We start from the raw sequence: 14,759 nt of genomic DNA on the forward strand, positions 1-14,759 counted from the left end.
ACCTTCCTGACTTTGTTCTTACGGTGTCATGTCCCTTTTATGTTTTCATCCTTGGTTATGTGCTCATTTTTGTATGTGATCATTTATATACGGACTGCCTGGAGAATGCCGGATAGAACCACCGTAGATTCTTCAGTTTTTCCTTTTCTTCCTTGGCATTTAACGTTTTTTCAAAACAATTTTGTTAGAACTTTATTTTGTAAACCTTCTATCCAGCTTGAACCGGATCCTCTTTTTAGATCTGTCATCTGTGGAGTGATACATATAATTTTTGGATTTGTGAAATTCACTTTGCTCAACTCCACCTTCCTCACCTTTGCCGATTCTGATGTGAGCCCCAGGGGACACCCTCTTCCTCTCTTGATATTGGGGAAAGATTTGAAAATCATGGTGCCAGTATTTACTGGTGTGAAAAAAAAGACTGAGAAGTCTTACTTTTTACTTTGTGGACCTGCTTAGTAGCAAAAATATTGGATCCTTAATGCTTTGCTAAAATAGACTTTCTATACAACATTAAAAAACTGACACTTTGACATTTGAATTTTAATAATTCAAAAGTTTCTTCTTCTGGGCTCTCTTTGGTACTTGTCATGTCCTTTAAGATGATTTTTAAAATTTTTCCGTGTGTTAGATAAGCCATGTTAATTTTTCTGGCTTACTGAAATGGGGAAGAGTGTTAGAATTTGAGTCACTGCTTGATTTTTAAAACTGGTACTTTATTAACCTGAGATTTATGGAACCACCTACAAAGTTTAGTTTTGATCATTTAGTTTTGCCAGTTTCCTCCTCTCTGACCTTGAGCTTATTGTATTTCCGTTCTTGGGTTTCACTGTTTATGTAGGATGTTGGGCAGTCTGGCATCAATAATTCCTGAGAGGAAGAATGCTCATCATAGTATTCGTCAGAGTCTGGATTCACATGATAACGTAGAAGTGGAAGCTGCTGTGTTCGCTGCTGCAAACTTCTCTGCGCAGTCAAAGTAAGCATTGGCCTTTATAGTTCAGCTTCCCAAGAAGAGGTTTTGAAGGAACAACTGGTTTATATATGTAAACACTAAGGGATGTTGGAAAAACAGAACTTAAATTCGTAAAAGGTGAAATGCAGATGTTGGCATTAACTGTAAGGGAAATTAGGGTTTCCAGAAGGACAGGGTCAGCATGGGGTGAGAATAGGTGGAGAAAGCTTCACTGGGGGGCAGAAGCGTCGTCTGCTGAAGAGCCTTCCCCAGACATAGACAGTCCTAACACTAAATTCCTAAACTCCTGCTTTCCTGTGTCTTCTCATGTTTAGCTTTTGGCAGTAGAGCTGTGCACAGTGACAAAGACCGTAACTTGAGTTGAAACCAGTTTTAACCTTTGTGAGGTGTCATATTCTACCTGGTGATCTCATAAAACAGTGGATCTCTTTTGGGGGGAGGGAGATGAAATGTTGACCACGGTTTTATTCTTGCACTTCCCTTGCTTGATCGTCCTTTCTAAAGAGGTCCCTCTAAAGTCAGTCCCTTTAATGACTGATACCAAAAGTAGCATTGCTTTCTGGAGGGCATTGCGGTAATATGCGCTTTGCTTTAAACATGAACAAACCTATAACCTAGAAATTCCTCTTACAAGAACTTATCCTAAGGAATCAGCAGTGTATACTGGTATTTACCTCAAAGGATGCTAGTTATAGGGTTATGGTAACAAAAAAAGAATAACAAACAAACAGACAAGAATGGAGTTCCTGTCATGTCACAGTGGTTAACAAATCCGACTAGGAACGATGAGGTTGCAGGTTCAATCCCTGGCCTCGCTTAGTGGATTAAGGATCCGGTGTTGCCGTGAGCTGTGGTGTAGGTTGCAGACGCGGCTCGGATCCCGCGTTGCTGTGGCTCTGGCGTAGGCCGGTGGCTACAGCTCCAATTCGACCCTTAGCCTGGGGACCTCCATGTGCCGCGGGAGCGACCCAAGAAATGGCAAAGAGACAAAAGAAAAAAGAATAGCAACCTAAATTCCAACCAGTGTGCTTAGTAGATAGATAAGATGGTACAGTGAAATACTGTATCAGTTTTGGTTAACAAATATATTTGGAGGAGTTCCCGACTTGGTGCAGTGGAAACAAATCCAGCTAGGAACCATGAGATTGCTGGTTCAATCCCTGGCCTTGCTCAGTGGGTTAAGGATCCGACGTTGCCATGAGCTGTGGTGTAGGTCACAGATGCTGCTCAGATCTGGCGTTGCTGTGGTTGTGGTGTAGGCTGGCAGCAACAGCTCCAATTCAACCCCTAGCCTGGGAACCTCCATATGCCGTGGGTGCGGCCCAAGAAAAATACAATTAAAAAAAAAGTTATGTGATGTTACAGATTTATTTAAAAAACAAGTATATTTATGGAATAGAAAAAAGACTAGAAGAATATATATTGAAATATTAACTCTGGGTGGTAAGATTATTTTTATTTTCTTTTATGAATTTCTATGTACCTGCTAGAAGCAAGTTTTGGTTTTAAATCAGATGATTAATCAGTTTTTTAAAATAAAAATAGCATTTCCATCAAGAACCTCTGCTAAATTTGGATAAGACTTGAAATAGTTACTCACCAGTGGTCTTTCTTCACATTTTAATTATATGCATATTCACTCCTTCAGCTACTCTTATCAGGCCTTCAGAATTCTAGAGCTATTCCTTGGAAAAGGAGATTAGAGAGTAAGTTTTTGGGAGTTTGCATTTTGGTGCAGCAGAAGCAAATCCAACTAGCATCCATGAGGATGCGGTTTCGATCCCTGGCCTTGCTCAGTGGGTTAAGGATCTGGTGTTTCTGTGAGCTGTGCTGTACTAGGCAGCCGAGGCTGGGATTTGTGGCTGGGATTCGTCACCTGTAGCTCCAATTCAACCCCTAGCCTGGGAGCCTCCATATGCTATGAGTGCAGCCCTAAAAAGCAAAACAAAAATGAACAAACAAAAAAAAAGAATAGAGTCTTTAATTTGCTGATCAAAAGTAGTAGGTGTGGCAGTAACTGAGGAAGGGGAACATCTGAGTAAAAACAATTCATATTTGTGGTTTTGAAAAACGGCACTTTTTTTTTTATTGAGAGGCACTGGTATGGAGAGAACTTTTTAACAATTTTATTGGATAGAAGTTATATCTTCTGAATAGTTATCATCTGATCACTGCTGTCAAGGTGTTACTACTTTATCAGATTAAATATGTACTTGGAGTAGCTCCAGAAATTGTGTTCTGAGTTGACTTTTTAAATTTAGATGAGAAATTCGTGATTTAGTGATTATGTTTTATTTATAAGAATCATTTTTGGTTCAGTTTTTCTCTTGGGTTATTACCAGAAGCTGATTTTATCAACCGTGGAATTTGGGATCTGTCTTGGGAAAAATTAAGACTAAGTAACAGAGAAACAGCGTGGTTCTTCATTTATAGAATTCATGACCAATAAACATTTAACAGTTTATATAGAAGCAGTTTTTAACATACCAGGCTTCAATATGGTATATGTGTAATTTGTATTAACCAAAATAGTGCAGTAGGAAAGCCTGGAGAACCTATCTAAATGTATCAGAGTGTGAAATTAGGGAAATATATTTTTTTGAGATAAGCATTTACCTCTTCACCCAGAAAAGATGACCTGCCTCGAAAGAGCTACTCCCTGGGTCACACAGAGCACAACTTGCAAACCCAAAAGCCTTCAGGGACCAGGGAGGCATTGTCAGTGAGAAAGTGACCTCTAGCGGTGACTGTGGTGAACTGACGGGCACACTCAGCGTCTAAAAAGGGGCTCCATAGTAGTACCTGTCAGTGGTAACTGTGCCAGAATGTGCGACCAGCATTGTCAGATCTGATGTGGGCAGGCCTTGGGGCAAAAAGGGGAGAAGCTGGAAAATCATATTATTCTGTTTAGTCTCATCGTATGAGACTATATATGCTTTTTAAAAATTTTTATTGGAATATAGTTGACTTCAAATGTGTGTTACTTTCAGGTGTATAGCAAACTACACATTCTTTTCTTTTTTTTTTCCTTTTTGGCCTCCCCGTGGCACGTGGAGTTCCTGGGCCAGGGGTCATATCTGGATCAACACCGGATCCTTTAACCCACGGTGCTGGGGGCTGGGGCTCAGACCTGCGTCCCGGCATTACAGAGACGCTGCTGATCCCTGTATATTCATCCTTAACATATTCTTAATGCTGACATTAATATTTTTAAAAATATTATTAGATTAAACCCCCCCCACAAAAGCTGCAGTTTCTAACTTGCAATGTATTGGCCCTGTGTTTTAAAAGTTACTGTGTAGTTAGTGAAGAACTACCTCTTGAACCTCCGTCATGTCCAGACTCTATTCTAAGCACCAGGAATGCAGGAGTGGCAAAGATTAATGCCCTGTTGTTATGGAGACACAAAATAGTTTCCGATGCTCATTAATGTTACGGAAAAACCACAAATTTTGGCCCTGTGATAGTGACCTTAGCGAGCTGCTCAGGAGGAGTCATCAGGGAAGGCCTCATTAAAGAGGAAGCACTTGACCTGCGGCTGAGTGCTGAAGAAGGGGCGTCTGTGCAGAGGAGGGGTATTCCAAGCGGAAGGAACAGCAAGTCCAAGAGTGCTCTGAAATGCAGGCACGTCCTCCAGACGTGGCTGACACACCTCTTGCCTTACACCTGCAAGACACGTACAGCTGACTTCTTCTTGTCCACTGTGGGGCTGATATCTTAGAGCTGTAGTTTTCAAACCATTTGGTATCAGAATCCCTTTATACTCTTCAGACATTATTGAAGTCCTCAAAAAGCTTTTTTTGTTTTGTTTATGTGGATTATATGGATTGATACTTACCATATTAGAAATGAAAATGCCTAACTTTTAAAAATATTTATTATTTTGTTTTAAAAGTAACAAATCCCTAATGTGTTAACATAAAAATATCTTTACGAAAATGATTCTCTTTTCCAAAACAAAACAAAAAAACAGTTTCATGGAAAGAGTGGACTTGTTTTACATTTTTGCATATCTCTTTAATGTCTGGCTGGCTTCTCACATCTGATTCTGCATTCACTGTTTCTGTTACAAAATGTTATTTTGGTTAAAGTATATGAAAAAATCCAGCCCCACACAGATATGTGGTTGGAAAAGAGAGGAGTTATTTTTAAAGGCTTTATGGGTAATTACGGATATTTTTCTTTGATACTATACCAGAACTAGAAAAGTGTTGGTAAGAGGTTAATTTCCATGTAAACCCTAAAACCATGTCAGTGAACTTGTACGATGTTATCTTGAACTTCATGGGCATCTCTTACCGATGTCTGGTTTTATAACCCAGACATTGGTCTTTTGGAAAATACTGGGTCACTGTGTTAGGCAGGTCTTCCAGATGGTGACCCTTTCATTGCATAATAACAAAGAATCACGTTTGTTACTTTCCTCACCGATCTCACCGGGAAACTAATCAAGCTGTCAAGCTCACAGTGACAGACCCAAGTTTTCTAAAATGCCAATTTTTGCTTAGAAGCTAAGATTGGCAAACAGTTTTCCCAGTTATTTTCCTTAAAGTTCCAAGCTTACTTTGTTCATCTTTTTCGAACATGTCTGCCAAAGAGCCAAGTCTGAATAACTATGTGGTTTCATGAAAAAAATGCCTAGTTCGTCTCATAATTCCAGTGATGGCATAGTACTTTGCTGGACACAACCACTGTACTGAAGTGTGCTTTCCATTTTGTCAGATAGTATTAAAAAGATAAAATTACCCAAGGGCTCACATTTAATATCATTAGTAATTTTCAGTGTTTTGTCCAAGATATTTATGAGTGCGCCTGGCTTTCTCTTGTTCTTTTCTACAAATGGGAGCGTGCGTGATGGTGAGGAGTACAATGCGTTGCTAGTAGTTTGGTGACACTGCCTTGATTCTAGTTAAGCTGCCTGCAGTTTTACTCCTCATGGCTTTGGCATCAAAGATGAAGATATTAGCACCATTGGTCCAAGATAAAAGCCATGAAATTTTTGTTTTTTCTTTTTTCTTAAGGCTGTACCTGCGGCATATGGCCATTACCCAGCTAAGGGTTGAATCGGAGCTGTAGCTGCAGGCCTACGCCACAGCCACAGCAATGCCAGATCCAAGCCACATCTGCAGCCTACGCTGCAGCTTGCAGCAACACTGGATCTTTAAACCTGCCGGGGATCAAACCCGCATCCTCCTGGACACTATGTCAGGTTCTTAACCTGCTGAGCCACAGCGAGAACTCCAAATCATGAAATTTTTAAAAAGCATTACTCACTTTGAAGATTTCAGCACAGAAGTGTTTCTTGCCGAATTTCACACAAAGGAGAGGCTCTATGATTGATTAGGTGGTGTTGATCCCAGACAATTACAAGCAAAAGCACACCTGGCCACATCAATAGACTTGGCCATTTATAAGGCAAAAATAAAGTTCTGCAGGTGAGCTTATTAACTTAGTCTTCATGTTTACAGCCAAATCTTTTTTTTATTTTTATTTCTATTTCCATGGAAGTTCCCAGGCTAGGGATTGAACCCTCGCCACAGCAGCAACCCAAACTTCTGCAGTGACAACTGTCAGAGCCTTAACCTGCTGCACCGCAAGAGAACTCTCTAAATCTTTTATTTGATAAGTTACTTTAATGTTTTAAAAGTGACAGTGGCTTGATTTCTTTGACTGATTTTTCATCCAGCAGGTATTCAGCCTTGTCAGCTGCACAGAATCTCTCAGCTATTTTGTGTACTCTTCCAGCCAGTGCATTATGATAACTTATCCTATTATTATTTCTAGTTTGAAAAGCTGTAATGAGCAATATTCTGCTTTTAATGAGTAAATCACATCTACATTTAAAGTACTCATTGTTTTTTTAAAAAGTCATAAATTATTGGTCTCAAAATGAAGCCACAAATTAACTGATACCATAATACTTTTTGAAATATTTTGTTTCATAAGGCACCATAAGTTAAATTATTAACTTCTATAAAACTGGGGGATAGCTTTACTCCTGGTTTTGTTTTTCTTGTACTATTTTGCCATTTTCTTTAGAATAGATTCCTCCCGTCTGTGAGTTGGAAAACTTTGATGTATCAGTTTCATCTTTTTCAGTATCTTTAGACCTAAACTATACACCTGTGAGTTGAGAAAATGGGTTTTCTCATCTCCTTTTCAAGCCAGTGGTCCACTGTAGAGTGTAAAAAAACCACATTGAAAATAAACTTTATTTTGAAATATAATATTTGTTAGATTCTAAAAAAGCAATTTTATATAAAATTTTAGAAAAATGTTCAAAACTTTATCTCAGCTCAACAAAATGTACTTTTTGGTATGTTTTGCGTAAGCACAGGGAAAAACCTCGGAATTTCAAAATAATGTTGTATTGGATGATAATGAGGTCACAGATTATAGTTAAAAATATAGTCAAAGATGGTGAGAGCACAGGAGAATTGAGAACAAACTGAGCTAATCTCAACATATTTACACACTAAACCTGCTACTTTAGAAAATTCTAGAAAACACAATATGTAATCACACTTTCCATTAGTTGTCAAGAGACAGTGTCGTACATCATGTAGCCTCTGGAAAACACCGTTCACTTGTGAGAGAATGAAATTGAAAATGTCAAGTAATATTTTAATGGCAGAAAGTATTTTATATAGACATCCACTGAACTGCAGAAAGGAAGTATTTTATGTCTTATACATATATCATTTATCTTGACTAAAAGAGCCAAGTTTGAACATATTATGTGTATCATATTTCCTTACGTATTATATGTTTTATCCCCAGAATTCATATTATTAATAACTTTTTCAACATTCAGTGATATTTCTATTGCAGCAGACTCAAAAGCAACACCTTGGAAAATACTTCACACGTATGGTTTTTTTTTTTTTTTTGCCATTTTTTGGGCCGTTCCCGTAGCATATGGAGGTTCCCAGGCTAGGGGTCGAGCTGGAGCTGGAGCTGCCGGCCTACACCAGAGCCACAGCAACTCGGGATCTGAGCCGCATCTGCAACTTACACCACAGCTCACGGCAATACCAGATCCTTAGCCCACTGAGCAAAGCCAGGAATCGAACCCACAACTTCATGGTTCCTAGTCGGATTCATTAACCACTGCACCACGACGGGAACTCCTACATGTATGTATTTTTTAAATGAGGACTTTTAAATAGTTTGGCTCTTAGTAAGATTCTCCTCATATATATCCTACTGCATTTCTACTTCATACTTAAGCTGTTTTTCTAAAATTCAGAATATTTGGTATGTATTTTATAGTTTGCATAAGTAATCAGCTTATGTGTTAAAAGCTTTTCTTAATGAAAAGTATGTCCTAAAACGTAGACTGAAAAATGGTAACGTTGAGTCTGTATTTCAGACAGTGTCGCTCAGTGATGTGAATTCAATAGTACTTGTAAATCAGAGTCTCTTTCCTTGAAAACCATATGGAAACAGTGTTGGCATAAGCCCACTTGCTGTTGGAGTTTTAGTTTCAGTTGTATTTCTTACCCATCCCCAGCGCCCAACCTTAGGAATATTAGTTATAGTTTGGAGTATTGCATTTCTCCTGTGTTTGTGTTCTTTTTCTTTTAAGCCTTGAGAAAACAAAAGCAAAGTTAATATTTTGATTTTAAGGATTTTGCTATTTTCTCTTTCCAAAGGGATTTTGCTGTAGGAATATGTAACAAAATCAGTGAAATGATTCAAGGTATGTATGCTTCATTTAGTATTATGAAGTGACTTAATGGGATTTATATTAATAGTAGTTGCTAACATGTATTAATTACTATGTGCTTGTCACCATTCATTTATTCATTCAAACAATGGTTATTAAGTAGCTTCTAAATGCCAAAACTATTCTAAGTGCTTGGGATACAGTAGGACACAAAACAAAGTCCTTGACTTCAGGTAACTACACTCTAGTGTTGGAAGGTTTGGTGGTGACAGTAGACAAGTAAAAATATAACCTATCAGGTGCTGGGGAGAAAAAGCGAGGTAAGAAGGCTAGAGAGTCCCCGAGTAGATGGCAGCATGGCAGGAGGGTGTTTCCGCTTTGTATATGTTGATCAAGGGAGACTTCTGATAATGTGACATTTGAAGGGAGTTGCGGGTATTTAGGGGAAAACATTCTGACCTGGGGGAGAGCAGTGCTGTTGGGTACTCTGGGACTCTCTTCACTCTGCTCATGTTCCTCCAGTAGCTTCCGGTTGCAACTAAACTCAAATCCAAACTCCTTACTGCCTCAAAGCTCTAGTTTTCTAATGTCACGTCCATACTCTGCTTCCCATTAACCCTCATAATATCCATAGAAGGAAAAGCTGGGGCTACTGCATTGCACAACTCTAAAGAGCATGACTTTCCTTGCGTTTTTCTAAATGACATTTCTTTGAGTTGTGCAACTTGGCAGACTTGGGTAGGTAATATTATAGTGTCTCTTTACTGGAAAAGGAAATGGACCCACAGTGAAATGACTTAATTGAAGACCAAGACACAGTGGTTGACCTTTGTCCCATTCCCCTTTATTCCTATTGTCTCTTTTCCCCTATCTGCAGAAAGCTACCCTTGGAAGGAAGCATCATTCATTGAATGCCTGCTGTATCAGCCAGGATCACAGCAGGAAACAGATGTCACACTTGAATTGAGATGATTCACGTAGGGCTTAACGAAGGAGCCTTTTACAAAGGTGTGGGCAGGGTAAAGAAAGGGGGTAACATAGCCGTGTGCCCCTCTAGAGTACAGGGGAAGGAGTGGTTACCAGAACCTGGAGTCCCATCAAGAGGGCCCCTTTGAAAAACTGACCTTCAGTGTGGTGTGACCCTGCAGAGAAAGAACCAAGGAGTAATCAACACTGTGGCCTCACTCTTCTTTTCCCATCCGCTGGGGCTCTTCACTGACTAAACCCCACCAGAGGGCCAGCAGCAAGGGCAGATAGCAAATAGCAAGCCCTTCAGATGGGCCTCTTAGGGTGCTGGAAGATTCTGTGTACTGAGTGGCGGTTCGTATGTAGAAATCCATTAGTATGCATAGTTAAGATTCATTATTGTTCCTTACATTTTATCTGTTAAAAAATGATAAAAATGAAAGCAAATGAACCAGAATTAGGAGGTAGAAAGAGAGGGGGAGAAAAGAGCAGAAGTAGCCTGGGAGCGAGGAGGAAGAAGAGTGCAGCCCAGGATACAGAAATGGTGGGCAGGTTTTAGGAATCAGGTATCCCTTATATTTAATTTTAAGCTGTTTGTGTTTCTACAAAGTAAAATCTTGAGTCTCCCTAAACTTCAGTAAAGCTATCTATAAACACAAAGAATCTCTCTGACTACTGGATTGAGAATAGACTTGAGAGAAGGGGGGTTTGAGACAGGAGTCCGCCATGAAAAAGGCCTCGAGGGGAAGACTTAGGAGACTTTTGCAAGAATCTAGTCAAGAGGTGGTGGTGGAAATGGCCCAGTGTGAGAGCAATGAAGGTGGAAAGATACAGTCAGACTTGGATTATTTTTGAAGATGGAAACCAGCAAGATTTGTTAATAAATTTGGAGGTAAAATTCCTTTTCTCTCTTTTGGCCGCCCTGAGGCACATGGGCCAGGGATCAGATCAGGCAGCCAAGCCACAGCTGTAGCACTGCCAGATGGTTAACCCACTGTGCCGGGCCAGGGATTGAACCTGCGTCCCAGGTCGCCACTGATCCTGTTGCGCCACTGCAGGAACTCCATAAATTTGGATATGGAGATGCGAGAAATAAGGGAAGCAAGAAAGACACCAAGGTCTAAGGAGCGTAGCGATGGAGTTGTCATATCCTGAAACGGAGGAGGGGCAGTTTCATGGTGGGGAGCAGAAGTTTCTCTTTGGGTCCTATTGAGTAGAAAATACTTGAGAGACATCCCAGTGGAGATGACCAGAAGGTAATAGGACGTATGTATCTGAAGGTCCGGGGTCAAGGAGGAGGTGGGGAGGCAGTCTTTAGAAGCATATGGCTGATAGTAGAAGCCTTGGGATCCTATCAGCTCTCTCAGAGAATGTACACAGGGTAAGAAGATAATTTATTACCAGACTCAAGGAATATCAGAAATTAAAGTATGGACAAAAAAGGAGACTACAAAGAGATTGAGAAGGGACAGCCAGAGAAAGGACAAAAAGCAGGGAGAGTATGAAAAAGCAGAAGGAGAAAGAGTTTCAGAAATAGAATGGCCAGCAGAGTCAAATTAATTCAGTGCTTGAGGACCAAAGCAGTGGTAACAGAAGCGTGACGTGACCCTGTAGAAAAAACCCAGGGAGTATATTCTCAGACCTCATTCTTCTCCCTCCCATGTCCTGGGGCTCTTTGCTTTGGCGGAACTCTAAGAGAGGCTAGATAGTAAGGGAGTTAGTTGATGGAAACCACTGTTGGATGTTGAAATGCTATTATGTATTCACACTAGCGGTTACTTCACAACGGCAAAACCAGCGATCAGCAGAGATAAATTAGCTTTTGGCATATGTGTACATTATGATTGACAATTTTTTGTTCATTATCACCACAAAGCCAAGCTGTACAAGAAAGGCTTTTTTGTTTATTTAGCTCCAGTGTTGCCTGGGAAAGATGCTCTGAATTATAGAGTTCCAGCTGTGTGTGCTATAAAGAAAGGCGTTGCTACACAGAGTTAGAGAACTTCAGACTGCTCTGCACACAGTCTGTTCACTTCCTAATTTTGACTTCGTGTCGAAGGAAATAATTAAAATTGTAAATACAATCAAATTATAGCCATTGAGTTTGTGTATATACATGTGTATATGTGTACATGCATACGTATATCTTTTAGTATATGCTCTGGGAAGAAATACACAGCAAATATGCCTGCTTTCTACTATGCCTTTTAAAGGCATTAACTCCTTTCTTTCTTAAATTTTTAGGGCTGCATACATGGCATATGGAAGTTCCCAGGGTTGAATTGGAGCTGCAGCTGCCAGCCTACACCACAGCAACGCCAGATCCAAGCCAAGTTTGCAACCTACACCACAGCTCACAGCAATGCCGATCCTTAACCCACTGAGCGAGGCCAGGAATCAAACCAACTTCCTCATGAATAATAATTGGGTTCATTAGCACTGAGCCACTGTGGGAACTCCTTAAAGTCATTTTCCTTTTTTTTCCCTAATTTTTTGGCCACACCTGCAAGGATCAAATCTGAGCCATAGCTGTGACCTGTGCCACAGCTGCAGCTTAACCCACTGCCCTGAGCCAGGGATACACCTCACACCTCCACAGTGACGTGAGCGCTGGGGTGGAATCCTTAACCCGTTATATCACAGCAGGAACTCCTTAAAGGCATTTTCTGTTATCCGCATGTAGTTTTATAATGATCCAGAATTAGTGCTAAGATAAATACTTTTATCTAGAATCTAATATACGGCACAAATGAACCTATGTACAGAAAAGGAACAAACTCATGGACTCGGAGAACAGACTTGTGGTTGCTAAGGGGGAGGGGGAGGAAGTGGGATGGGCTGTAAGTTCGGGGTTAGTAGATGCAAACTATTGCATTCGGAGTGGATAAGCAATGAGATCCTGCTGCACAGCACAGGGAACTATAATCACTTGTGGCACTTGATGGAGGCTAATGTGAGAAAAACAGTATAGTATATGTATAACAGGGTCACTTTGCTGTACAGCAGAAATTGACAGAACATTGTGAATCAACTAGGAATGAAAAAAAGTTTTAGGAAGATAAATACTTGTGAAAAAACTATTGAACTTACCGATTAGTTCTAGTATACTTATCTTTAATGCTTTGAACATAACAGTAGTATACTATTTGTTTTTAAATGGTTATTTTGCAATTGAATCAGACCTTTTCAGCGTGAACTCTCATCCAGGAGGATGATCAGAAATCTCTAAGCGTGCCTTTTGCTTCTAGGTCTTGCCACACCAGTAGACTTGAAGCTGAAGTTGATCCCCATCCTACAGCACATGCACCACGATGCAATCCTGGCGTCCAGTGCTCGTCAGCTTTTACAGCAGCTGGTCACGTCCTATCCTTCCACCAAAATGGTGATCGTTTCTTTGCACACTTTTACTCTGCTTGCAGCTTCGTCTTTGGTTGATACACCTAAGCAGGTAATTTCCATTTCCTGTAAATTGCCTTTTCTTCATTAAACTGGCATATTAAGTATGTGCTAAACAATAAGTAAGTAACCCCTAAGTTTTGTTACTATTAAGATCCCTTTCTCTGATAAAAATTAGAGGACATTTAATGTCCTTTTGCTTGCTTTTCCCTTCTCTTTATCCACAGTACAGGTTCTTGGAAGCCCTTGAGAAAAACGAGGTGGGTGTGGGGGTTGGGGGGTGGCAGGGAAGAATTGAGGGTTAAAGGCCAAGTCCTCTGCTAGTTAAATGACACAGTTTTTTGGTACATGAGGAGAAAGAAGCCCAAACATGGACACATAATGAAAAAATGACAGGACTGTAATTTGAAATGAGCCCTGTCTCAAAAGTTTGACTAAACCTCACTACATCCCTAATGACAGTTTCAGTGAGGGTTTCATTCATGGAGGGACTTATTTCCTTTATAGATTCAGCTTCTGTTGCAGTATTTGAAGAATGATCCCAGGAAAGCAGTAAAGAGACTTGCTATTCAAGATCTGAAATTACTTGCCAATAAAACACCACATACTTGGAGCAGGGAAAACATTCAGGTATGTAGGACTTTGAGTGTCAATATTTTGTGTAGAAAAATCATGTTGTCATAGAGCAAATTGTTTTGCTTTACATTTTTATATCATCCTTGTCATCTTCTAAGTGTTTGAATATGCAGATTTTCTAAGAGCATTGTTGATACTAGTAGCAGAAGGTCGAATTAGCAAAGTAAACATATAAAACTTCTGTACGGTATTTTTCTCTTTATTTATATCTCAGTTTTATTGAGATATAGTTGACACAGCCCTATATGAGTTTAAGAGTATAGCATGATTTGACTTACGTCATGAAATGATTATCATGATAAGTTTGATGAACATCTATCATCTCATATAGATACAAAATTAAAGAATTTGCAAAAATTTTGTGTAAGAACTCTTAGCATTTGCTTTCTTAACAACGTTCATTTATAACCTACAGTGGTGTTAATTATATTTATTATGTTGTGCATTATATCCCTAGTACTTATTTTATCTTATAACTGGAAGTTTGTGTCTTTTGACAGCCTCCATCCAATTACCCCAGCCTCTGGTAACCACAAATATGATTTCTTTTGTATGAGTTTGTTTATGTGTTTGTTTTTGAAGTATAACTGAGCTACCACACTGTGCTGGTTCCTGTTACAAAACATAGTAATTTTTTTCTATACATTTCAAAATAATCACCGTGGTAAGTCTAGCTACCATATACAAAGATACTTCCTCATTATTGAAAACCTTATCTCTTTTAATGTTTAAGTTTGTTTTGGTGAATTAGATTTGCTTCTCAGTTTCTTTTTAATTGTCCCATCGCAGCACCAAGTCTAATCGAGAAGCCCACTTAAATTGTTTGTTATTCATGTCTCCTTTACTCAATTTCAGGAGAACAATTTTGGTGCAGACTATGATTTATTAGGGAAAAGGTTCTGGATGGGTAACTCGGCAAAGTATATTTTTCCCTTTTTACACAGAGGAAAAGACATTCGTAAGTTTTCTTTTACAAATACAAGAGCAGATCTCAATCTCTAGACTTTTAGTGTGATGTCTTTTGTAGCATTTCTTTGGTTAAATGAACGTTGTGTATTTATCTGTTCTCAAAGCGGAAACCTGTTTGTTTACTCGTTACTGATAACGGATGCACCA

At 39.5% G+C, this 14,759-nt stretch overlaps 1 protein-coding gene across 2 annotated transcripts in view; it reads left to right on the forward strand.

Annotated features, from left to right (window-relative positions):
• The window catches only part of INTS7 (integrator complex subunit 7), a 77,147-nt gene that overhangs the window by 13,508 nt on the left and 48,880 nt on the right, over nucleotides 1–14,759 (forward strand). The window contains exons 4-7 of one of the 2 annotated variants that reach the window (XM_047752301.1): nucleotides 842–979; nucleotides 8,632–8,678; nucleotides 12,860–13,059; nucleotides 13,515–13,637. In XM_047752301.1, the coding sequence (XP_047608257.1) occupies nucleotides 842–979; nucleotides 8,632–8,678; nucleotides 12,860–13,059; nucleotides 13,515–13,637 (508 nt within the window). Of the gene's footprint in view, nucleotides 1–841; nucleotides 980–8,631; nucleotides 8,679–9,437; nucleotides 9,654–12,859; nucleotides 13,060–13,514; nucleotides 13,638–14,759 lie in introns of those variants that run through there. The other variant, XM_047752302.1, reaches the window with a different exon arrangement.

This window comes from Phacochoerus africanus, chromosome 11, assembly GCF_016906955.1.
Source record: "Phacochoerus africanus isolate WHEZ1 chromosome 11, ROS_Pafr_v1, whole genome shotgun sequence".
In the NCBI taxonomy this organism is placed as follows: Eukaryota; Metazoa; Chordata; class Mammalia; order Artiodactyla; family Suidae; genus Phacochoerus; species Phacochoerus africanus.